Source organism: Ostrinia nubilalis, chromosome 5 (assembly GCF_963855985.1).
Source record: "Ostrinia nubilalis chromosome 5, ilOstNubi1.1, whole genome shotgun sequence".
NCBI lineage: Eukaryota > Metazoa > Arthropoda > Insecta > Lepidoptera > Crambidae > Ostrinia > Ostrinia nubilalis.
The window spans coordinates 4664052-4691933 of record NC_087092.1 but is presented as its reverse complement, the minus strand read 5'-3'; the positions used below and the strand labels follow the sequence as shown (position 1 = coordinate 4691933).

Genomic DNA, 27882 nt, shown 5'->3' with positions numbered 1-27882 from the left:
ATAGTCCGTCAATTAAAAGTTATAATTGTTTATTTCATAAACAACTTAATTTACTAACAATGTCATAACATTTCTGACTGAGACTTTAAATTACAACGTTTTAGGGTCAATCTTGAAAGCCAAAAAAAACACTGTCCGGGGGAAAAAACTACCCATAACGCTTAAATTTTAATGTAAGATATTTTTTTTCTGTTACTTTCATGTTTAAATGAAATGGGGCACAACAAAAACAGTGTTTATTTTAGCTTAAAACATCGGAATAAAATCTTCGAAGCCTTGATATTTGATTCCCCTGGGCTGTCCCTTTGTAATTTTTTGAACAAACCATTAATAATTTACCTATCTATAGTGATAAATTTAAGATTTTTTGTAATTTAAGAGTTAAAGGGTGAGTTGTTTAATGATTTAATAAATACACAAAGTCTGTGCCAGTCACTCTTTTTTATTTAAAAAATAGTTTGTGTTTGTCCGAGCGCAACGATTGATTCCCTTGGCGCGTCACTAAATGCCACCTGCCTGGCTATTATAAATGTCTACGGTGAAGGCGTGCACATCGGCAAGTGGCTTTAGTCGCGCTCTGAACATCACGAGGAGAGGTCGCACGTCTTGACGTTTCCAAGCCGGACTTACGAAGGTAAGAATGTGATTCCCCTGGCTTTGTTTCACTAGGTCATTGATTACCTTGGCCACTATAAAAAATCTTTTTTGATGATTAAGAATTTCTTTACTAGGATTAATAGTAGGGTATATAGGACTGTTAATTGTTTTTATAATAATCATTGGCAAAAATCAATCCATTTAAACAAAATCGAAAGAAGATTCACTTTTCTTGACTCCCCTGGCATTGATTCCCCTGGCAAAATACCAGGGGAATCAAAGCTTCCTTACATTATCATACTCTCATATTATGATTATAGGTTTGCGTGATGGGTAAGCTTCACTAGGATTATGCAAGTAAGTACGGCGTGTAATCTGGAATTACTTTGAGAAAGGACACGGCAAAGGAGCTCCCGATGGCGTGGGCGAAGTATTGAAAAGAATAGCAGATCGAATCGTCGCTGAAGGCAATGACATTCCAAACATTAATGTCCTTATCAGCTATCTTAAAGATAAATGTCCGGGAGTTACGATAGCGGAGGTTCAAAAATCGTATGTTGGAGAAGGATCTGTTAATTCCCTCTGATTTAAGAGAATTCCGGGGCACCATGGATGTTCATCAGGTGATATGGATCAATAAAACTCCCGAAGTCCTCGCCATGAGACATCTTAGCTGTCATTTAGAAAAATGATCGGAAGAACCAATTCATTGTCCTCATGGTCAACATATAGATTTTTATAATATCAAAAGTTCAAATGTGCACAGCACTGGTACATCTGAAACCGCGAAATCAAACAAGACCGTAAAAGAAAATTACTTCGATAAACTTTCTACTTCGAACCCAAATTATGGGCTAGCTGCAACTGAAGTTCAGAGCATTCAATCGGATAATCATATTCCATCTGATGATAGCTTATGGATTAATGTGCCTTCAGTAAAATAAAATCTTAATTTCCGATTCTATGTGTAAAATAGTAACGTCTGCTCTCTATGGCGGGGAAGAGTCGGATTCTACTGATGAATAATTTATTGTTTGTCCATTTGCAAATCACATCAATTTATTTTTTCAGGTTCATACGTTTTTGAGAAACTTCATCCCTGTTAGTTACATAATATAGCGTCATTGTTGCCGTTTAAAAAGGTGTTGTACTTTTATGCATACAATACCGTCTACAATATTGACTTGTGTTAGAATTTGTTTACGTTAGAATAATTTGATAGTTTTTAGATATTTATGTTGATTTGTTACAGTTCATTGATAGTTCCTAGAGAGAGATATTGTTTTTTTTTTTTATAATACTACTTATAAGATTAATGATAATAAATGAAACCAAAAGTCTGATAAGTTTAATTAAAATAAACGATTATTCTATACAAAATGTTTTATTTTGATTCCCCTGGCATCTTATATTGATTCCCCTGGCACCAAAATTTTAAAGTCATATATCTTTTTATCTAAACATGTGACAGTGATGCCTATTTGTGAAATATGTTTACAATGATGTGATATTTAGCCTTTTGTTAGTAAAAGTTTAAACTCTTAAGTTTTAAAAAGTGCCAGGGGAATCAACCGAATACGCCCAATTTCAAGATTGACCCTTTATTAGCACAACGTCCGTTTAAACTTATGTTTATTCTAATATCACAGATTTATCAATTAATAACAATAAAATATATTTACGTTTAACACTATGTTAATCTACTTTATAATTTTCTTTTGGCGAGCTTGATGTAAGCTTTAAATATTTTACGTTGATATTTTTTCTTTTCTCTTTTATCTTTAACAGAATAATTAGCTCTATTTACATCTTCTACATATTTCAGGATACAATTCAAACTTTCGTGTTGTTCGCCTTCTATAAATAAATTAATATCACAATCTAAAAGCAAATGGCTTTCTTCCATAATTCTGCAAATGGATCTTTGATTGCGCGATGAAATTACATCGACCGCGCAATGAAAACTTCATAATAATTGTTTTATAAATAACCAAAGTTATTTCCAGATAAACGGGGTTATTTTTAACGTAAAATAAAAAAATAATAACAGTTTACACATTGATTATCCAGTTAAAAAAAAGAAACAAAAAATAACTTGTGTCCTATTATGTTTCACGTATGTACATAATTGAATAATAAAAAAAATAAGGAAGACTCATATACAAATAAAAAAATAAAATAAAAAATAACCCCGTATTAGTGTACTTTCTACATAGTGAAATAACAATAAAGGACTATACATTTTAAAACAACGGTGTACAGAATGGATTACTTAATTAGTTCTTCGGGATCCGCCGCTATCTTGGACAGAACTTAAATTGTGGGAACAGGAAACAATGCAGCGATAGGAATCTGTAACAATGAAATTGTTCCTAGAAAAACACTTCAAGCTGGGAATTTGTCTCTTGAAACAGCGGGTTTATTGCACAAGATAAATTGGGACTCTGAAGCTGTTAGTTTGAGTAGTTTCCATTGTAGATAGTGGATACAGTTAATTAAATCTAAAAAAAACTCCAACGCAAAAAAGCTGAAGTGTAAAAATGGCGCTGTATTGTATTTCGCGTCGCGGTTATGTCATGGGGTCAACAGAAAATGCATGTTAAATTAATACTGAAAAAAACCGCATCAAAATGGGTTTACCCGTTTAACAGCTTAGAGCTGATTAGAAATTGAAACGGCTGAACAAATTTTGATGAAATTTGTCTAAAAAATAACCGCATCCAAATCGGGTCATCTGTTTAAGAACTACAGTGTCACTAACATACACACAAATACCGGTCAAAAATATTACAACAACCCTCTTTTTGCGTCTGGGCTTAACGCCCGTATTCACAAACGATGCTTGCTTACGTGAAGCAGCAAATCGAACGCACAGCGTTGAATAGAGCTCTGCGATTGGTGGCACACGAACCACTGTGAGACCTCATAGTAATGTTTGTGAATACGGGCGTAAAAATAGAGTCTATTATTACACTCACCGACTAGGATCGTACCGGGTGTCGAACCCAGGAACGTTGAGGACATTCCACTCGTCCTTCAACTTGGCGTAGCTGAATGAGATCTGGTCTTTGAAGCTCTCTGATGGTAGCAGCTTCATCTGCTCCAAGTGGGAGTGGAACTCGGGCACTTGAGTTAGCTTTTTGGCCATCAAATGTTCTGGAACAATCATTATTTCTTTGACACTTGCCAAATTCAATATTGTTCACATTTGGGTACACGGTATTGAATTTGAAAGAGGAAAATAGAATTTACTGCAGAGAAAAAACTTTTTGAAGCTAAGAAGCTGAGCTCAAATTATTTTGTAAATTGTTTGTCATGCAATATTTTGGGAAAAGTAAGTTTTTCCAAATAAAACATTTGGTTAAATAATATTTGTCATGAAACATGGCCAAACAATAATTTGGTAAACAATAATATGCCACAAACGAGATTCTTTAATAAAAAAATTGCAATAAGTTGTTTTGATAAATGATTTTTTGCCTAATGAGTGATACGTAGTTTGCGATGTGTTATTTTGGGAAAGGTATTTTTGACCAATCGTTAGTAATCCAATTACATTGCATCGTAAATACAATTAAGAAAAATATTACGAATGTAATTACCATTATCGTGTCTATGGATCAACCCCTACTTTCTTATTCGAACACATGTTATACAATACTCATTAATGGCAAACTCCAAACTTCCAAAACATCAACTTTTAACTCACCGATAATGAATCCCACGGTGACGTCATCAGGCAGCCGTATAGTCTCGCAGGTACTGATGAATCTGCCGCCGCTGCAACGGAAAACTTAGTTAGAAGTTGCTCGCGTGATTATAAAGTTCGGTAACAGATAATTCGCCAACTCGGCACGAGCCTGTGGTAAAATCAAAACAAATATTCTGTTGCTCTGGTAGAGCCTTAAAGATAAGGAGATGTATTGTACAGAACACTTAAGAGCTATCTTTTTTTGACAAATCTTTAACCAAGTGTGTGTTTTATTTAGTTAGCAAGCTAGTGGATGATTAAGGAAAGCTTTTTTACATTTCTCCTTTTGTTAATATTAAAGTTACTGAGTTGTGAAACAAAATTATAATTTACTTTGACTGGGGCAACTCGTACCAAATTAGTCACAGGTTCGTGTGTCGAGTTGGTGAAAACCGAGCAACAGTTTTAGGCCTACCTTGCAACAGGCACCATTTTCAGCGCCAAACTTCTGCTTATACAAAAGCCAGCGCCGCCCGTCGCAAACCAGAACGAGAATGTCATCTGAAACAAATTAACGTTGTCACTAACAAGCTGGAAACGTGTCTACTAACTGGTTACAATTTAGATAGATAGATAGATAAAACGTTTATTTGCATAACAGAAACACACATTACAAACAGAAAGTACCAAAAGTAGGACAAAATAGTACCCTCAGGACAATATGACATGGTATGGTAAGACAGAAATAAAAAGAAAAAAAATCATTATGACATACAATATAGGTACACACTTTATACAGAAATGTGTGTCGCAGCAATGCAAAACGGCAATAGCTCAGTAATTGGTTTACTTAAAAGCAAACCACTGATTTTCAGCTATAGCCTAAGGACGAAAGAACGCGCGTAACACGTCAACGTGACGGTTGGGGTGTGGTGAGTTTAAGTACATAAATATAACTAAATAGATTAAGATATTTATGATAAAGAGGAAAGGAGAAAATACACTAATAAAAATAATATAAAAATAAAAATTATGCAAATTATGCCAGGGTTCAACAAAACAACCACGCATGAAACCACTGGACCAGATCAGAAACCACTACCAAGGCGCAATCAGGTTACAGGTTTTTGCGACTCCAATAATGCAGATTTAAGCAGAGTCTTAAATGCATGCTTTGATTTGGCTGCTCTTATTGGAGGTGGTATATTGTTCCAACACTTAGTAGCCTGGTAGCGGAAACTGCCTGTGAAACCTACAGTTCTGTGCTTGTGCATCGCTAGGGGTACACGGGCAGATCTGGGCAGACCAGGCCCGTAACGCCTATGGAAATCAGAAAACCTCAGTTTAGCATGCAGGTACTCGGGACTTTCTAGCGAAACGAGATCGAACATAAGGGTGGCCATATGTAGCCTTCTGCGGGATTCCATATTCAGCATGGACGCACTATTTAGAAACGGTGATACATGTGTTCGTGGAGGTATATTAAAGCAAAAACGGGCACATGCGTTTTGCACACGTTGTATCATGCGTTTCGTTTTACTCAAGAGGCGTGGCCCGTACACGAGGTCACCATAATTAAGTCGTGACAATACCAGCGATTCGCAGAGTACGATACGCGACTTTTCGGACAAAAGATTACGGACCTTGTATAAAATCTTCAGTCGATAGAAACAGCTTCTGACGAGACCCAGCACATGGCTCTCGAAGCGCAAACCAGCGTCAAAAACGATGCCCAGATTTCTCGTTTCCTTAACCATCTCAATAACTGTGTCCATAATTTTTACTACAGGATCAGCGTTCACAATCCTTTCAGTCAACTTTGACGAACCAAGAACCATAAGCTTAGACTTAGTCGGATTCAGTGACAGAGCGTTGTCATTTGACCAGATAGCAATAGCGTCCAAATCATCGTTCAGTGCGCGTGAGGCAGTATGTATCTCAGTTGGGTCACTGGCGATATAAAGTTGAACATCGTCTGCATAACAATGGTATTTGCAGTGTTTGATTACATGTACCAGGTCTGCACTATATAAAATAAACAAGAGTGGACCCAATATAGAACCCTGAGGAACCCCACGATTGACCACACTGGGCTCCGAAATCGAGTATGAACCGTCTTCCTTTCGAAGTTTGACCGATTGATGCCGGCCACTCAGATAGCTCGCAAACCATGTAACTGTATGAGTGTCGAAACCATAGTAAGACATCTTGGCAAGAAGCAATGGGATGCTTATACTATCGAATGCACGTGAGAAATCCAGCAGTGCCATCAAAGTGCCCCGTCCATCACCATCCGATTTAGTTTACAGTTGCCTTAATTGAATTGACAATTTCACAATGAAATAAAGGGGACAAAACCGTTTATTAAAAAGGCATGGTGAATGTTACTTTACTTCGAAGTAAAGCAGCGACGAAAGTAAACTACGAGTATAGGTACGCATTAAACTTTTCTGAACATAATGTCAGTCCCGGTTTTTCACTTCACCATTATAAAATGCCCATAAATAGTAGCGCAACACACATTGTATTCTTTTAAAGATACGTATGTAACGTACATAATAGTTAGGTATCAAAATACGTAGGTACTGATGGCGGCTCATAAAGACAAAAACTGAATTCTTAGTATTAATTTTCAAGAATAACGTATAGTTCGCGATATGCTGTGTGCTTAGTGCAAGTTTGCATTGAACGTCGTCGTTAGCGAGTGCGTCAAAAAACTATGAAGATTTTACTTCCTGAAAGCATCCTAGGGACGCTGTACAATCCGTCACACATTTTTTTACGCAGTCGCTAGCGAAGACGTTTGATGTACCTAAAGTAGCACTAAGCCCCCTGATTGCACTTTTAGCTACCTTATTATGAGGCTTGCTGTAGATCTTCACGGGCTCATACACTGAAGTCCTCCCCAGGTACCAGTCTTCCAAGTAATTGTAGTTTTGGAGCACAGTCACCAACCGGGGCACGTTGACGTAGTTGTCATCGTCGAAATGGCAAAACCACCTGTTTGGGGCAAAATATAATCATTGTAGAGATGTTTAATATAGATGAAACGTGTAGTGTACCTGTTCGGGGTAAAACATGTTCATTATAGAGTTGTTCATCATAGGTGAAGTGTGTAAAGATGTGCTCATGGTGGAGAACTTTGGTCTAAACGCGATTTTGGGATCTTAACATGACAATAGAAGTTACGTAGGTAAATAGGTTTAAGGCGATTAGAGTCCTCAATGACCTTGGGCGTTTGACCTTCACGCCGCGCGAAACACCCGCGCACCCCGCACGAAAACTCCGATTTGACACCGATCAAAATTACACGGGCATAGGTAGATACAGAATAGAAGCTCTTTTTTCATGACATTACTGCCTATTATTTTAAACTTGAATTGATGACCCTTGATGTTGGTGTCATTTAACTCAGGCTAGGCGTAAAGGTATTTAATAAAAATAACACAATCCATGAACATTTTGTACGAGATATTTTTTTTTCGTAAATTTTCTAATGTTTTTGTCGGTTCAGCCGTTCTCGAAATTTGAACATGTAATATGTAGGTAACTTCGGGTGGAATCTTGCAAGCTGAATTTGTTAGACCAACTTCCTGACGACAACTGTAGGTATTGGAACACATGGTTTAAAAAAGCAAATGTTTCTTCTTTTGTCTATTGTCATTCTCTTTGTGTCACTTATGAAGAATAAACTGAAAATGTGTTTAATCTCGTCTTTTTATCCTTCAACAACTGATTGAGTTAAAATTTTGGATATACATGTAATTCGGATGACAATGCAATATTGTGATGACATGGAGTCGATCTGATGATAGAGCTGGAATGCCAGTGGCCCTATAGCAACTCCGGGATTGAACGATTCCATCGAGTTTAGGCTCGTTTGATTTGTATTTATTTATTTATATAAATATAAGTAATATTATGTAAGTAAGCTACTTTAAAAATCACGCGTACCTACCTACTTCAATTCTCAAAAAAAAGCTGGAATGTGGCCGTAGGAATAGGCTAGTTTCTTAAAAAACACTTAGTCCGTCAATTACACTATCAAAAAATATTGGACTCGGGATATTAAACAAGTAATCACGAAGTTATGATGCGATGAAATTCCGCGTGACGTCACAAATCGCAACAATTTTAATTAACGCCTTAACGTCATGGGCCTCTTCTGAACTTTGGTGCGCTTTATCTCAAAATTTTCATAAGTTTAAAAAAGTGAAAAATACATTAAAAGTATTTTTTTGGTAAGTTGACCGACTGACTAATTCAAACTCTTGTTTTACCCAGGAAATATCCCTATTCTTCGAAATTATTACGAGCTAACATAACGAAAAATCTTTGCTACTACGCCGCAGCAAATTGCGCATCATAAATAAAAAAATTAATTAAAAGATAAAACCTTTTTTTTAAAACAAGTTTTTGTATGCTAATAATTTTAGTTTCATGACATGCTCCCAAAATTCATCATCTTATAAGAGGATTTCAGTTTTTATCGACGAAACTTTTTAATTATTATAGCCTATAGGTACGTTTCATGGTTAGGTAATTTAGGGAAGTTTATTTGCACTTAAAATGAAAAATATGGTATCAATGTACTGTGTACCTATGCACCTTCAGTGGCAACAACAAGGTCTATTGAGTACCTATAGTCTACTAAAGGCATGAAATAAATTAATTTTCACCAAAAATTAAAACCAACTCCAAAACGAATCACCAAAAGGTAGGCTGTCACCGACTCCGAAAATATCAATCATGATATACGGGCATTTGTAATCAGTATCCACATTTTTTAATAAGCTCTATAGAACAATTTATCAATACCACTTTATCTTATTTTTTTTAACTGTGGTATTTTCGCGAAGAAACATAATATTGAAAATCTAATTCTAAATGGCCCATTTGCGCCGAGCCTAAGTATGCAAAATATAAATTGCTTTCTTCGGAATATATTTTCAACTTTTACTTATCTAGTGCCGTTTTTTTTGGAGTCGATTTTTTTACACTAACAGATTCTATTTAGGTAGATAATAGCGTCCGAGCATGCCTTAATTCAATCGTATCGTCTGACTGAACGTGCTCTATGAACAACTCTGACATAAAAACTATTGTCAAACAAAGACTAGGTTGCACCATCTTATTTTAAATTTGACAAAAGTCAAAAATCAGTCAAACTCCATACAAAAAAACACCGGTTATCGCCAAAGCTACGGTCAAAGTTAGGTCACGTCAGGTGGTGCAACTCAGCCAAAGAAAAAAATCATTTTGATCGCTAATGTCAGTTTGCAGCGAGTGACACAACCTCCCCGTCTGAAGGCCAGCGGCCGACTGCCGCCCGCACCCCGCGAAGGCCCCCTCAACAGCAAAACGTTCGGAATTTATCAAAAGTAAAATTTATGAATGAAAGTAATGTTCGATTGAAAAACGCAACGTGTCATTTAAAGATTAAAGAATTCCTAATCTATTCGTGCAAAAATCTTTTAAATTAACACTAGCGGCCGCCCGCGACTTCGTACGCGTGAATCCCGTTTTTCCCGCTAATTCCCGTTCCCGTGGGAATTTCGGGAATTCCTTTCTTAGTGCACCTCTACGGTACCTAAGCTACGTCCCTTCCAAATTTCAAGTGCCTACGTTTAGCCGTTTAGGCTGTGCGTTGATATGTCAGTCAGTCAGTCAGTTTCTCCTTTTATATATTTAGATAGCCGTTTTGGAGGAGTAGGGAATTTAAGTAAAAAATCGATGTCCCGTATTTATTTTTTTAATCCCAAACAAAAAGACGTAGCGAAAATTCAAACGTCACAAATGTAGTCCTTGAACTGTTGTATAACATGTATTTTTTTCAACTATTTCTGTCCAGCAGTAAAAGAGGAGTAGGCTTTACAAAATGCCCATTTGACGCGGATTGAGGACTCTAATCGCCTTAAGTTTAAGTGATTGATCTAAATCTCTATAAAAATAGTCACATGTTTCCATTTTGAGAATCGTTTCTAGAGCAAAACAAAATAAGATCCAAGTCGCAAAACAAATTGCAATCTTTAGACATTATGTTAAAAGTACATTACCTTCATGCATTCAGCATATTGATAAAAGATCCAATTGATTATAACTGAAACTATCTTGATTTTAAAATGAAAAAAGTCAAAGTTCCTATAGTTAACTTCAATTGGTTGTAATTGTAACTTTAGTTGTTATAAAAGTATAAAATAATAATGACTTTTTTGAGGACGTATTAAATATCATACATAAAGTGCCATTATAGCCTTGATCACCAACCCAGACATGGCCTTATACAGAAGTTTATTATAGGTCTTGTGGAGCAAAAAGTGAAATTACCGATCGGAAAATTAACGCTCGCATCGACGCAACCGGCCATCAATTCGAACTGTCTCCGTAAAAACCAGAAAGTTATCAGCAGCCGCCCTGCAAGTTGCTAAAGAAAATAATTGCAACTTTGTACATGTAGGGTCATATCACGAGTTTGCGTCCACCTAGCTGTTTGAGTCCAAACGACGGATCAGTGTTTAAAAACAGTGGAAAATTTCATGCATCTCGGCATTTGACACTTTCGATTTTGCTATGGTTATTATTCACTGTTTTTAAGAACAGATCGTTTGGACGCGAATTTAATTTATTTAAATTATAAAGTATAAAAACAATGTCGAAATAAGCAACACAATAAAAACAAAACAAAAGACAAAACTAAACATTATCCGAAAGCATGTAACATAAAATGGAATATTTCCATAAGCATCCAGGATGAAAACTTATGGCGAATAGGGCAGTGGACGTGAACAGGCAACACGACCGTATAAAGCCGTTCGAGTTTTGCTGGTGGCAGTAATTATCGTCGTAGTATAATTTAGTGGCATTACGCCCGTCGCAAATAACAGGAGCTGCGCAGGCGCAAGCCGTGACCACATATTGCGGTGTGGTGCACGACAAATGGCGCTCGTATCGAGTCGGGTTTCAGTTCTCGATTTGCGAAATCGTATCGATTTACAAACGCCGCGGTCGGGTTTAATCGCAACTGTTTACGTTTATTGCGCACGGTACGGTGTTATGGGCTGAAATGAAAATAAGCGGTTCATGCAACTCTGTTGCCGAATCGCTTATGTTTGATGTGGTGGCAGTATGTACATAAGTATAGACATTAAGCTGTACATGGCTTAATATTTTATGGCAATAAAATCTTTTTTCAGTGTATTTTAATACATGTTTGTTAAGGGAGATATTCGATTAAGTCAAAGAAAAAAAAAACTAACGTAAAAGTCTTAGAAAATAGCTAGATTTCTTAGGAGCCATTTAATTAATAAATAGGTTTAGTCAGTAATTTAACTCTATTTTCACCTGATGAATCGGCAATTTTAATTAGGAAGACTGTTCAGGGAAAACCTCTTTCATTCATAAACTGTTAAGGGTGATATCCATTAATATAATGTTGTTATTAAACCTATTATTTACATCTGAATGTTTTTAAAACAGCACAAATCACAGAAAAGGTCCCGTGCCAGAAAGCCTCCGATATCGAACAACAACAAACTCAGGCCATAAAAACGGGGGTGTTAGGAGAGCAGTTAACGTCATAGCGCAGGTTGTAAATACCTCTGGATTAACGGCGGAAAACGGCACATCCACCTTAACACTGTAGCTATCTTGTCTTGTTGTAATAGAGGCGATTTTGCTATAGAATATGTAGCATGATGTGCTCACGAGTGTACGTTGCCTGGAGAATGAAGAGAAGGATAGATAAGGCATCACAAGACTTGCTGGCATATAACCGAAGATTACGATTTTTGCAGTTAGTAAAGTCGCTTCTAGGATAAAAACGATGTTTCAGTAATCGGTGAAAAAGAGCCGAATCTTGCATAAAACAGCGCGAAAAAGTGCAAAATGTTATGGACTTTTTAAAATTCACATCACAAGCCTTAATAAACGTCACAGCATTTTATTGTAATAAAAATGTAGAGTTAAGCGAGTGATGTGTCGGTAGATCAAGGAACATTCTTCGCTTCCGATCAATTCGCTATATGTATTACCAAATTATGTACATACAAAACAGAATATCGGATCTAAAGCAAGAATGTTTCATTGCTAAGTGTCGAAAGCGAGCGACTAGTCGAGCATCAAATTACTAGTCAGAATGCCTTTGTAGCCAATGGCACTCAACACTTATATTTAATGCCAATAGAGACTGGCAATTTGTGTAACTAATAAAGTCGAATAACGTTGATTTTGATACCAAGCTGGTTTGTGCACCGTAAAATTGTGAATTCCGTCAGATTATAATCTGACGTAGTTAGATTACAATCAAACCTAACGAACTGTTAGTATACAATCTCACGCTTTATAAACTGTCCGAGTTCACAATTTCACGTTGACATACATGTATTTTAAGATATACCTACTTATGTTTGATTGCAAAGTGAAGTGATATTATGGACACTGTTGCCCGTTTGCACCATCAATTCCTAATTATTAAGTGACCCCTATGGTAACACTTAACAAGAATTTGGTTTTCATAGGGGTCTCGTAAAAATAGGGATTGATGGTGAAAACAAGCATTAGACAGTTAAGCATAAGTCTTTTTAAGACGATTTTTATCACATTGCATTTACAAAACTGTCGGTTTCCATTGGTGCAGGCTATAGAGGTCTTTATTCCTTTGCCAAGAGCCACATAATCCTATTACAGGCGGCAGTTCACCTGGGGCCAATAGAGTGGATTGCTCTAACCTTCGCCCTCAAAGTCAGCGACAGTCACGTGATATTCTTTGTATGGACGAACAGATGAGTATTAGGTATGGATGGATATTGTTGTCCTTCTGAATAGCACAGATGTTTCATGGATTGGAAAGGTCATAGTGAAATAAATTACATTTGCTTTTTCGGAGGTAATAGGGTCAAAAGGTTAATTAATTTGTCATGAGATTACTTATCAGCGTCAATACTTCTCGTAAGTCAAAAATGATACTCGGAAATATTTTAATTGTTTTGTTTTAAGAAACACCATACAAAATAAAAAATCTTTAAATTAAATCAAATAAAGTCATACTTACTCAGATGATATCGAGAGTATTTGCAGAAACACTCGTAGTTATATGTAGTAGTTACCGTACCATATTTTTACTCAATATATCAAAACAAAATTTGAAGGAGGAATTGAATTCATGAGTGGACGTCATATGGCTGAAATGATGATATCGAAAAAGACAAGCAGTTCGTCAAGAATTTATTCGACATCCAATTTAAAGACTTTAGAGTGAGAATTAATTAAATACACTCTCTTTGAGTGACGGCTCTTGATTAATCGAATCTCAAAATAATGGATTTGAAGATATGTATTTTTAATTTATTTAATACCGGGAGAAATAGAGACGAGCAAGAAACGACTTGAGTAAAAGTCAGTGGTTTTCAAATTTTAGTTTTGAGATCTAGAGTGGGTTTTATAGAGAACTAGCGGCCGCCCGCGACTTCGTACGCGTGGATCCCGTTTTACCCCCTTAGGGGTGGAGTTTCGTAAAATCCTTTCTTAGCGGATGCCTACGTCATAACATCTACCTGCATGCCAAATTTCAGCCCGATCCGTCCAGTGGTTTGGGCTGTGCGTTGATAGATCACTATGTCAGTCAGTCAGTCAGTCAGTCAGTCAATCAGTCACCTTTGAGTTATATATTATTATATTTTGATAAACAATACATATGGGTACTTATGCATCAAATATAACTGAGAAAAGAGTTAACGGACTAGGATGCAACTAACTTTTAGCTTTTTTGAATTTCTTATGTATTGGTTAACATAGATTTTTCTAATATCTTTAGTGTCCTATTTGTATTGTAAGGCACATAATTATTATAAATATACTAATTAAATACTGATACAAAAAACAAGACGAGTAGACAAAACGGATTAATGAGAAACATTAGGTACATATTCGGATAACTAAAAATCGATCGATAACCAGGTAGGATCATTCGATATCAGGTAGGTACTAATGATAATGTAACTTTATTTTATAAATTTCATAGTGTGGGGCTGTAAATGTAGTTTGAGAACCTTCGTAGTTAAATCTTTAACCTGTCTCCGGTTGTGTACGAATTAAAGCGTGGGCAGAAGATATTAACGGGTCGAGGCTCAGAGACACGTTGAATGTAGGTATCATCTTATGTTGAAATTATAGACTTAGGTATTTTGTAGATGCTACAAGTAGGTATGGCCTATGATTGGGAAGAGAAATGCTTTTTTGCAATTTTCTTGCGATAAGTAAACATTTGCTAAATAATCGACATTACTATATCAGATTTTCATTTTTGTAGCTATGTCGTACTCACATAAGATTTTGCATTGGATGTTTCTAATGCAGACAATCAAAATTATGAACTAAGCAAACAAAAGACTAACGAGAAATACAAAACACATTTAACTCCAACATTTTATTAACTAGACTAAAACATTTTTCCATGTTTTATTTTTGTAAGCCACATTAATCCATCGAGGCTTAATATCACCAATCAAATAACTATACTCAGCGTTTACTCTACCTAGAGTCAAAATACAATTTCTGTGGGAAAAAGCGGGTCCTATAAAAACATTCGTGTTGGCCTATGTCAACGCGTGAAAATCATTGTTGGGCCAACATAATATTGGAGTTGCTCTCCAAAAACCATTAACGTTGTACCGCCTCAATACCGGTGACTTCAAATTAAAAAGACTGTTTGACAAACCTCGGTTGTGTTGGGCGCTGGGTAAATTTTGCAGGTAAATGTGTGCTTAAGTGGCATTGTCTATCCACTTGTGTGGTGAATATATGATTTCTAACTTCAAAATAAAATTGTAAGTCCATTTTTCTGACAAAAAACACACCCATCCGTTCAACAAATTAGACAGAAACAGTGATTTTGAACATTTTAATTATTTGTATGCGACTGTCTTACATTTACTACAAAGGTACGATGAAATTGTAAAGGTGAAATCCATTAAAATGAAATTTGAATTACTTGAATTTCACCAAATTTAAACTTCCAAGCACTCTTTCATCCAAATATTTTACCAAAAACAAAAATATTGAAGTAAGCGAACCTGCACGTACGAAATACCGCGTAATGGAAACTTGAGCATGTTGCTCTTAAGCTGAACAAACAGAATCTGTGTTCACACAATTCGGTGCGACCCATAATGTGATCATTAAAGTGTTTAAACAAAAACCCGGGCCGTATTTATTCAGTCAAGCTTCTAAAAACAGAAGTTGAGAGCATTCTGTTTTCAATAATAACAAAAACTTTGTGAAGTTTGAACTAGAACGGCATTTTGGAAAGAAAAACATAAATCTTAAGCAATGTGGACAAGTCACTTCTAGTATTCCGATAAATGGGGTAAAGCTCAATATTATGGTTGAAAAATACGCCAAAAAATCTTACTCAGACGTTTATGTTAATGATTACCTTACAGCTTAATTAAATGGGTTTTGAACTCTGTATTTACTAGGAATCAGGCATTGGGTAGACATTATGTTGTGTCTGTCAGGGTATATAACATATTTCTTTTCAAATTCGAACAGTAATCGCTTCACATGTTTATAAATTAACCTTTATAAAGGTCAGAATTTATCTGCAGCCTATTAACTAGACTTAGAACAGTCTTCATAATGTAGTTGTAATTATGATCCAACTATAGTGCTCTTTAAGGCGTAAATTCGTTAGAATTCCATAATAATATGACGTTAGAGTCTAGTGGAAATATACTACCTATTTTCTACCTCTGTCGCAGAGATTATTATCCAGCTGTATTAAATTTTGGTAAGCGGTACACCGAGTCTAAAACGTGCCTTGAATTTCATCCTTGTTTTGGGCAGCATATTTTGGTTTTAGTTTTCTCTAGTCTAGAATTTTGTGGAAGGATTTCTTCTATGGGGGATAAAACCATACATCATCATGATGCTGTGCACACAACCATCGATGATTAACCTGTACATCGGATTTATTTGCAGTTGGTTATTTCTTAAGATACTAGTTTATTGTCACGTCTTTGTCTATGTTATCTTGAGTTTAATTTAAATAAAAAAAATCTCGTAGCCTTGTATTTTGTCTTGCTTGTAAGATCTTTAGTTGAGTATTAGCTATCTCCTAAACAGTAATGTATACTTACGTCCGTATTCACAAACATTACTATGAGACACACGAACCAATCATAGAGCTCTATTCAACGCTGTGCGTTCGATTTGCTGCTTCACTTAAGCAAGCATCGTTTGTGAATACGGCTAAAAACTAATGTAAAGGACAGCTGCTGGGCGTGCCAGCGGGAATCAAACTCTTGCTATCGAAATCAAGAAAGTTGTCTACCAAAAGTTATCAAAACACAATAAACTGAAAACAAAAGGAAAGGAGTAAATAAAAATACACACAATAAATAACTAAATTATAAAAAATGTTGGTCTACCTATCGGTTTCCAACAACCATTATTATTGAGTACAAAGTACGGTAGTAGAATATAAATGAAGGTTGTATTACTATAACATTCCCCAAAGCTTGGTCCTAACCTAAGCTATTGATTTTCTTGCGTGTCCACTTAGTAATACTTCTTTGTAACTAGGGCATGTTAAAAATTCTGCATTTGTATTTCAGAGAAATATCGAGATGTAGGCTTATGGAATAGTTCTTTATTTCATAAACAATTTATATGCACTTAAATCACAGTACATAAGGCGAACTTAATACCATTCGGCCTTCTTTTCCAGTTTAACTTAGGGTCAAACTGAGAATAGTTACCTTTTAATACAATAATAATAATGGTTCTTGAAATCTTTGATCCTAGTGCATAAGCTCGTAAATAAACAACAAAGGCTGCTTAAATATAAATATTTAAAATCCAGAATATCAATACCCATCTTATCTTTTCAGCACTTTATACCGGGATCATAAATACATACAATACTCGTCTTAACCTATCTATACCTATGTGTAACACTTACTATTATGTCAGTAACGTATTTCCTATTAAGGGAAATGTTTCGTTCCTCTGATTAATAAATTGCTCCAGAGTAATTTCATTAATACTTCCTTCACGTTCATTCTCTTTTATGTTATTACTATTGCTGTCTTTCATTAACATCATATTACGCAATGTTGATTATTATTAATAAGTTGATTCGATTTTTTATCCTCTACTACATATTATATTATTATGCTATAGAGATTAACCATAAAAAAATTGTATTAGATTTATTGAACATAAAATACCAATAATTATTTTCTCAAAAATCTTCATCGTGATATTTGTGCGACAGAATCGAATCTTTTAAATTATTTGTTTGTATAATTGTTCCTTTTAAAAATTCACTGTTATTATTTTCTTGATTTGTAGCTTTCCGCTCACCATGGTCTAAAATCTCTATAGTGAACTTTATTTTGTGTTTCTTAATTGTACCCTACAGATTCACGTTAGCGGTCATGTAATTAGCAGATGGATTAATAATAGCATTCAGCGTTCCAAACGTAACATGCTTGATTTGATTGCATTATAATTGCTCAGATCTGTCACTATAACGAACTTTTTAAAGCACTGTAATTATCGTTTTTGTTTGTGTCTTAGAGACTGCTTCACACGTTTTTCTGTTTCACAGACGGATTTACTTATTGCAGTTTTATATGAGAATCAAATCAATTAAAAATAAACGACCGTGAACCCCTATCACGAGCAAAAAAGGACCTCCCATAACACTTCCCTTAAGTGGGATGTCGATACTGACATTTTGGAGCTCCCACTCGTTATTTGTAACCTTTCTTGGGGTTCATCCCTGTAGAGCTTTCCCTTGGGATTACCCAACCTTCACTGGGTAGATTCGATTGCCGATCAATTAATAAATTGCAGTGATGGCAAAGACCGGTCGGCGAGTGAATAAAACCTATACTCTTTACTTACATGTAGTATGAAGCATACAATATTGTTTGGCTTGCCATATCAATGAACAATGATTTATGTCGTTTATATTGTAACTAAAAACTACCTACGTTTCACAGTGCACATTCATGGTCTGATAATTTCATCCAAATCAGCAAAAGGAAGTAGTTTCGTAAACAAACTCTTCTGAATTGGCGAAATTTGTATTTTAAATGGTAAGTACCCGAGATTTCTCCAGTTGGATTTCCATTTCGTTGAAAACGGGCTTTTGAAAATTGGCTTGAGTATCAGTTCTCTAGATTGCTCCACTTATGCAGACGTAGTAACAGTTAGAGGTATACAGACAGATACAATAGAAGCGAATCATAAAACTCGTTTGAGCTCTAAGAACGAATTTTGGGCTCCATTCTGTAAAGGCTTACGACGGGTGACTGTCACCGTGACAGTATGTCCCTCTTTATCTCTTTATAAAGGTGTAAAAGTAACAGATATATTTATCCTATCACGGATAATACTGCCACGGCGACATAAAAAGTAGAGTCAAGTGCGCGCGCGCCTTTACAGTCTTTTAAAATATCTTTGAATTTTTCTCTTTCCTTTTGGTCGAGAAACATAAAAACCAGTAGTTCTACTGTTTGTTTAAGACACTGTGTCTTATTTAGCATCTGCCTCATGACAGCTCAGTATAACGTAGTATAGTTAGTTGCTAATCCTGTTTACTGCGGTGTCTTGGCAAACGTCCCTAAGTTAGTCGTACGGCTTAAGACATTGAGATCGTAATTTAGCAAATTTTGAGGCGAATAATTATATTTTGGGTTTGCATGATTAATGCAAACGTTCTTAATATCCCAAGTTTCAAATGTGCTTCTCCAAAACAAATTACTTTAATAAATACTGGTTTGAGTGATCGTTATTTTTTATTTGAGTACCTAATAGGTACAAAAATATACACTAAGAAATAAAATAAAGCCACTACATAAAATCCGAAATTGTAAAAATAATATACACAATATTGTTCAAGAGGGCCGACTTTCACTTTGAATAGTTTATTTACCTAAGGTTTTTTTGGTGAGAATATATCCTTGCTTATAAGGTGAAATTCCAAAGTGGAAACGTTGAAATCACAATAACAGTGTAATATTAGCTTCTTCTGAGGGCTGATTGTGAGTTTACATCAAACGCGTTTACTAGTGAGCGCGTAAAAAAATGTCATTAAAAATGTATGACGGATTGTACAGCGCTAGCGGAAACTTTCAAGAACTAAAATTTTCATATATTTTCTAAACGCGCTCCCTAGTGAGCACGTTTGATGTAAACTCACACTAAGCCCTCTAAAATCTGAATGTATAAACAAGATTTTCAGTGCAGTCAGCGTCAAATGCAAAACACCCAAAGTGGCCAAAAAGTTGAAAACGCAACCTTATTCCAGACGTGTTGCGAACTTTTTGACTCTGACTGTAACTATTTATAATCTAAAGTGAACTCACCGTTTCCCGCTCTCCAAGAAGTGATCGTACTCCACAGACATCTTGCAGCAGAGGTGTTTGCGCTGGTGCGACGCCGAGCAGTTGGTGTTCACCATGTGCCCGTCTGATAACAGATGATAAGGAATGTAAACAAACATAACGCTGAGTGTGCACGACGAAGTTTCAGGTTAGGTGTGGTGTATAAAGTAAAGATATTCACTTGAGTGGTGTGTCACTGAAACATCTTTTTCATCCATAGAATAGTTATTTGGTAGGCTGTTTCTTTTAGTTTTTTTAATATTTTTCCATTTTATTCTAGTTTAAAGAGTCTTTTATTTTATGTTTAGATAGCCCAACAATGAATAAGAAGAGACCTTTGGCATTGAGTTTTCTTTCAGGTTTATTATCTCGTTCTGTAACTTCTGTTCAATAGAGATTGAAATAACAATTAAATAAAGGGGCCATTAATCATGTTTTTCACATCGTGGTTACTGCAGAAACCATTGCTTAACAAATACGGTGGTCAGTGTATCGTTTTTGCGTTGCCAACTCAAAAATATCGATAAGTCAACAATGATTCTGCCAACTTGTCATTATTGTTTTGATCCAGCCATTAAAAGTGCTTACTGGCATAACAAAAACATGCCAGCACAATGCAATGCACTGTCAGCGGTGGAGACATTTTACCCACGTTTTTTACAAGTAGCTTCTGTCAACAGTGTATCAGTTTTCAAAAAATAGGTACAGTCAATTGTACATCAGATTATACATATTTATTGTAATATCACCCCTATTACAATTGCTGAAAAGATCACAGTATTACCACCATGATGTGCTGTAATGCGTAGGTCTTTCGCTTTGCATTACTTCAGTCGGCCGTTTGGTGTTGTGGTTCGAAACGGACTATTATGCCGAGAGGTCCCGGGTCCGATATTTATTACTGTCTACTTTACATACTTACATTGTCAGACCTCAGCTTTACTTTTTGGCAGACTTCAAAAAAAGGACGAGGTTTTATTTAAGTTCTATGTTTCTTTTACTACTTCATAAGCTGTACGATGACTTCACGACACTAACGCCCGTATTCACAAACAATATTACTATGAGGTCTTACAGTGCGCGTGGACGCACAGAGTCACACGCGAACCAATCACTGAGCTGTATTCAACTCTGTGCGTTCAATTTGCTGCTTCACTTAAGCAATCATTAGTTTGTGAATACGGGTGTAACAACTTTGCAGTTGTGGATCAGTGTAAACATGACCATCTTACAAGAATACTGTTTATACTGGCACAGACGAGAGTACATCAAGCTTAACATTGTGGGATCTTATACGGTTGTAATAGATGCTATTTTTCAACAAAAAATTAAAGTCTAATGTGCTGTCGTTTTTACGATGTCAATCGCAGTTGATGTCTGATAACAACCACCGTTACTGATAACGGCCAAATAAAGTAAGCAAATATTTTTGCCCATTTTTGTGGCTGTGAAAAGCAGGATCGAAAGCTTAGCGGATAATTATTATTACATTCCAGAAAAAGCTTAGTGGTAAAGGGCTTAAACTATACAGTCCAAAAATACTAGGAAAAAACAAAATATGGTAGAATTCAGCAGCTGGATGTTTTATTTGAGGAAAACTGTTTTAAACTAAAAGCTTTAAGCTCCCAACTTACTTGTTTGGTTTTGGTGCTGCCGGTTTTCTATGTCGGTAAAAAACCATGTCTGAAACAAAACAAATATGAATTTAAAATACTGAAATGTAATCCTGAAAATGAGTTAAAATGTAACTGGTTTATATGATTGAGTTAAGAACAAATATTTTTTTATGAAACAAAACATAAATGCATGTGAAATACTGAAAATAATTAAAATGCAATGGACTTATTTTCTTGAGTGAAGTAAGTAGGTATAGCAATATTTATCTAGCTTTTGCCCGCGGCTTCACCCGCGTGAAATTTTTATGTCACAGATCGGCAAAAATTATAGCATATGTTAATCTGGGTTACAAACAATAATACTGTAAAGTATCAACAAATTCCGTTCAGTAGTTTTTGCGTGAAAGAGTAACAAACATCCAGACATCCAGAATCCAAACTTTCGTATTTACTCGTATAATATAAGTAGGATAGGACACTTTTGTAAGAAATTCTTATGAAGCCCTAAAAAGCTACCAATATTCCAAAGTTATACCTATCACGCCTATAGCTACAACTTATCCATAATAATTAGTGTAATAAAATCAGATTATCTCTCCAATATTGCTCGACAGCAACATAGTATAAACTATTAACACGATATGTTGTTCTAACAATGTTAATATACAATTGAAATTAGTTATTGTAGACTACCGAAACAATGTTTATGAATTAATTACTGACGTAGCAAGGGGTATCACGAGTCATGATACGAGTGCGGGGTAGAACTCCCGGTTTATCGGTTCTTAAGATCTATTAGTCGGTTATACCAGCCTCTGTTTTGGAACCAACGAATGCTTATAAAGTATGCATGTTAGAACAGTCGCCATCATTGGTTATATTAGTTGCAAAATATTTTCCGTTGCAAAATTGGCACCCCTAGATGAATACTACGGAAATTTTGCAAACATGAGAATTTTATCAATCCAATTACTTGTGTCATGCACATAACATATTCAATGCTTTTTCTAATAACATCTTCAAGGGTTGATTTTATAAACCATCAGATATCTTTTAACTGCAGAATAAAGTTGTCACTATGACATTATTTTATATGCTGAAACTGTCAATGTGCCAAACTTACGAGTCAAAAGTTATCCAGCGTTTGAAAAAACAACCCTAATTCAAAATTCCTTTTTGTCTTGTGTAAAAATAATGGCATATGTTCAATAGTGGACGTCCTATGGCTGAGATGATGATGATGATGATGAAAAATTATGATGGTACCTAACTACTGATGAATGTACAAATTGGGCAGAAATTTTTTGAACACAATCATTTATGTACCTACCTGGACCCATACATTTTTATACTGTACACAGTGTGTTGATAATGTATCAAGTAATTTACTGTCATCATGTTAATATTATGTGGTCAAGTATGACGACTACGAAGCTTTGTTTGGCGCATTATCATTTAGGGTGGAATGCCCGCAATCTTGCCGTCTGTTGTTAGAACACACCCGGGAACTAATACCTGGCAGGTAAATATGCAGGGAATATGATGATATGGAAATGGCACGAATTTTAATTAGAATCTTTCTAGAAGATAACAAAATTACTATTGCAGTAATTTCTGTAAAGTACTGGTTATTACTTCAGTTTACATGTACCTACTTTTACGCCGTAACATTTTGTAGCTGTTATTTACTTTATTTATTACAGAATTTATTATTCACACTTAACAGGCAGTTTTATTTAAAACTCTAAGTAGCTTATCTAATGTGTTCTCACAAATCTTAATAAATATTATTTGGTGTCATCAATATGCTACAAAACTCCAGACACTGACGTGACTTGATCACTAATAAGTTAATAACATTTGGTATTTCCACCTCTTAAAAAGGTTCTAGGAAAACATTTTATTGACAATTTATTGATTATTTGTTAGTTTTGTTACCTTTTATGTTTTAATTATATTTAAAGTTTAGGTATTACTTCTTGCATGAAAGCTTAAAGAACTAGCACTTATTCTCATTTATTTAAATTTGACCAGCTATGAATTCATTGTCCATACCTATTTTTATAATGTGTTTGCGTTGAGGACTTAATCGTAAGTAAATAAGTAATGATATACATAAGTACAAGGGTAAATATTATTGAAGCGAGTTTGTCAAATGTGGTTTGCTGAGTTTGCGGTTACTATTATATTACAAACCATACGTATGTATTTGACTAAAATGAAAAACCATAATAGAATGTGGAACGTTAAAATAATGAGTCGTATAAATTTTTATTTTACTGTGAGAAACATTGGTAGTTTTGAGATAATTAAATCAATTTTCACATTGCAAAAAACTGGAGATTTTATTTTTAACTAATATGTCACGTCTTCTTGGCTCTCAAAAGTATACGTCCAGTATTCTGAAAAAAATGTTTTTTCTTTACCTACTTACTTAATTTTGGAATGAAGAATGCATTTACAATAAGAGAATATAATAAAGTAAAGTAATGTAATGTAATGTGTGAAGAAATGGGATGAGACGTCATAGGATAAATACGGAACAACCTAAAAAGTAGATGGCGGAATTCCCTATTTAAATAAAAATACAGTCGCGATCTCCCAAAATGTCGCTTCCAGTAATTCACTTCTGAAACTATGTGCAAATAGCATTAGACACACCCGGGTTGTACACGACATGATTGCTTACGTGAGGGCGTGTCACAGTGACCACATTCATTCAATTGAGGGCGTCAGAAAAGGCGCGGAATGTAAACAGATTTAGATGTTTGAAACGTCAACAACAGATATGAAAGATATGACCTGAGTAACCAGGGATGGAACAGACACCGCTGTATTTACGCATGTTAAAAAAGTCTTTCACCATTTGAAAGGTACATTATTTCAGATAGTTACACATCTACGGGCTATCTAATAACTCATTTATAAAAATTAAAACAACTTTAATATAACAGCTTTGAAATTAAAAGTATCCATCGCAAGATTTGAAAATAATGTGAAACACGATAGTAAAGTATTGCAATTTATATTATTCATATTAAAAAAATAACAAGGATTTGGAGAAGTTAAAGTTGTGCTCAAAAATGATAAACATAAAATAAAATATCAATTTAGAAAATATTGACCAACAGGTATAACAATCTTTTCATTTTGCGTTTTGAATTTAGAGAGCCAACAAATAATTTCACGAGATGTCAAACCAGCCGTAGACTTCTACGAATTGAGCTCATAAAAATAGCGAAGATAAGCTCATGGGACATGTGATATGTGTAAACAAACCTGTATGACTGTCAACGTACTGGTCAAACATATTTTATCTCTAATATAATATCGCAATCTGCCATACGATACCGATGTTAGTTCAAGATCAGTTGAACTTGTTTGTCGTGGAGTTAAATTAAGAAGTTTTGAAAAGCCCATTTTGAATACAAAGTTCGTAGAATACAGAGGAAAGATAAGCAAAGATAAGTATAATGATAACGAGCGGGTTTTTATCAGGTTTGGAGCTGTCTTGGGAAACTACAGATGTTTCTTCCATTAGCAAGCCTAAGCTTTGCTAAACATCTTTACCTACTTAGTTCTAGGCTATACATAATTTAATATTCTCTAAAACCTTACCCGATAATGTGTGGTTACTTAGTGAAAATTTTCATGGGAAAATTTTCCTACCTAGGGGGGGAGATATAAGAGAATAAATCCTCTATAGTTGTTTTTTTAATTAGGCAGAGAGCAGAGCTACTTTTCTTTTTCATGTTGACATGTGACATGTGACATTTGACATGGTGTTATTAAAGTGAAAATTTTATTATTTTAGAAGATGAAAATGTATTATAATTTTAAAGGAATCGACAAGCTGATGAATTAACTTTAAATGTCGTTTCTCTGTTGTGATTCGTAAACAATTTCTGTGTGAATAGATGATAGAATATTGTTGAAAATATCACTACTTTACAAGAGCAACACATTGTTTCATTTTGCCGATCCTAGAGAATGAATGAATAGACTAATAGTCTTATACATATAAAGACAGTCAACCAAAGATAAAAAGTACTCTTAAAATGCATACACCCAACCTTATATGACTGTATCTAATCTTATTATGGAAACATAGTGGCTTACGTTTAATCTATGAGGCATATAATTTTAGAATCTCATTACGTTTTGTAATTTATTTTTCAATAGTTAAGAATAAAAGATACTAATGAATAAATTAACTGAAACGTTTATTCGAAAACATCGCACAACATTTACTCTCACGAATGAAATACTGATCGTAAATCAAAATCGATCGAGCGGCAGTTTCGAATACAAAAGGGCCAACGAAACGCATCGCGGTCACGTGACCGGCGCGCGACTTGCGCCGGGCGGCGCGTGCGCAACACAATAGCTATGCTGGTCCTTCGGGCCGGATTAACGGTCAGCTATGCACGCTCCAGATTCAGGAAACGAAACTCGAGTTGAACGGGCACTGCACGATTGAACCGTTCTATTGTTTGCCCTCTGATAATAAACGGACCGTTTTGCTATTCAAATGGCGACTAAGCTACAATCTAAAACTAGTTTGGTGTTTATTTAAATTAGGATAAAACAGATTCGCAGAATTTTAGAGACCGTTTCTGATAATGCCTACATTGTTTTATCTTCATTAGTAATTCGAAGAAGTCTCAAAAGTTTAACTAGTTTGATTAATTGTGTCTGGATGAAGATAAAGGAATATTTTGCTCAATCCGATGAATTAATAGGTGTGATTTTGCAATAAATTATAAAGTCAGAAGCGCTGACAACTGTAAACCTTACAATAATACATAGACAATTTTGAACATTAGCATGGCAAAGATACTCAAATAAAATCCAACACAAGACTAGTTATCTCATCCAGATGTTAAAATAATCCGATAACTAGTTGCTATAGCCACTTGTCCTATGATATAGAAAAGGACGACATTGAGACGTCCTCGTTAAATGAATCAGATGTAACTAATAGCCGTATTGACCTTATGGAGATATACGAATCCCGCTGAGACCATTTCTAGGGCATTTATCACTTGGTATTAAAACAGAGCTCCACGGGTATTCGCTTTATGGCACCATGTTTTATTGTTATTGCTTGATTTTAGTAAAAATACACGAGACTGGAAAACACAATTACAATACAAATGTGGATCGTTAAAATTCTATACAAACGAAATGCTAAAACAAAAGAAGATTTGCATATAAATGCGCCATAAAGTTGATTCTGAACAGTCTGATAATCAAAAACTGACAAGGAGAATCTGGAGTAAACTGGCAAAGCAGATGAATGTTAATGATTTAATGATTACAATGAAGATAGGCAAAACAAGTTAAACTTAGTCAGTTCCCCAAAAACGTTTATCGTAATGACACCATTATCCATACTGAGAAAACGTTATTATGATGGTATACATAGATTGCCCAGTTGTTTGGGTTGGTACTTAGCTTGATTGTTGCTGGCGTTTAATTCATAATTTTAAATGGCATGACAACTTGTTTACTACCAAGGACATTGATGGCTTTGGTCAACAATAAAAACAAACAAAGTTATAAGTATGACTTAGATAATTCTTATTGGTATTATTCTTACTTGTTCTTTCGCCAACTGGAACCATGTCTTCAGAATTATCGGCAATCTTGTATATTGGTAATGTTTTGTTGTTTTAACACTTATGAAAATATCATCTAAAGTCACATTTTTATGCGGTCCACTGTCAAATATGCTTGTTTTGGTCACAGGTTCAATAGAAAGGTCGGGCACTTGCACTGTTCCTTGTCGATTCTCTTGAAAGTTGAAAGGCACTCCCCCCTGGTATACCAGGAGGCTGCAGTAGCCTAGAGCAATCAGCACTGCTGCTGCTTTAAACATTCTGCGCCCTCCCATGCCGAAGCCGGGTGGCGCCTGAGCACCGAGAAGCTAGGAAGAGTCTTAACACTTTGCCACTCATCTGTTGGACTTTAAAAACAAAACACTATTGATAAACAGCGTCGGATGCAAAGGCCGGCTCGGCGCGGTGTTCCCGCGCTAAAGAACGGTTACAAACTAAATAAAAATGTAGCACAGACGGCAAACATACGCCCGCGCGACCGCTCAGCCGCCCCCACCACGTGGTGCGAGGGAGAGGGCCGCTGAGCTCTCTGTCGTTGCAGGGCCTACCTGCGCGCGCGCCGGCCGGCTGGCACCATCGCCGGCAGCGATACTCATGTCAATGGCTCACGTAATTGTTGCTTACATCGTTGAAAGATACAAAACCAAGCATACAGGTATTGGGTCGGCTTGTTATGGTAACAAAAAATCTGCCAGAATAGATGACTTGTTTGGCGACACGTCCATTAAAAGGGACTAATTGCGATCGAATGGAGATTGATGATCGTACGAAAGTTAATTTACCTACATGAAACTTAATAGATTCTAATTTTGGATTAGTACTTGTATTTTGTACCTGATAAAATTTATTTAAAAAGCGTAATAGTCACTTCCCGTCAATTCACGGATGGATTTTCCAAGTCATTGTCCTAATTTGTTTCCATTGGTGGACAATACACTTTTGTTACGCAGCGGCTACATCACCGC

General features: G+C 35.5%; 1 protein-coding gene across 1 annotated transcript; it reads right to left on the bottom strand.

Moving 5' to 3' along the window:
* Positions 1-12: 12 nt before the first annotated feature.
* LOC135071712 (fringe glycosyltransferase) lies at positions 13-27369 on the bottom strand. The gene is made up of 8 exons (XM_063965494.1): positions 26899-27369; positions 21315-21363; positions 19663-19765; positions 7141-7288; positions 4764-4849; positions 4307-4377; positions 3576-3753; positions 13-2949 (listed from the first exon to the last, which is right to left on the bottom strand). Exons 1-8 carry the CDS (start codon positions 27190-27192, stop codon positions 2895-2897), a joined length of 984 nt encoding a protein of 327 aa, XP_063821564.1. The 5' UTR covers positions 27193-27369; the 3' UTR covers positions 13-2894.
* Between the last annotated feature and the right edge of the window lie 513 nt (positions 27370-27882).

What these genes read in the sequence shown, in the direction of transcription:
- LOC135071712 (XM_063965494.1), bottom strand. Translation starts at nt 27,192, where the DNA reads ATGGGAGGGCGCAGAATGTTTAAAGCAGCAGCAGTGCTGATTGCTCTA. An exon ending in ACAGCAAGCCTCATAATAAG is followed by an intron (nt 4,850 to 7,140) that starts GTAGCTAAAAGT and finishes AATTTGTTTCAG; the next exon opens with ATGACATTCTCGTTCTGGTT. An exon ending in ACCCGGTACGATCCTAGTCG is followed by an intron (nt 2,950 to 3,575) that starts GTGAGTGTAATA and finishes TCATTGTTACAG; the next exon opens with ATTCCTATCGCTGCATTGTT.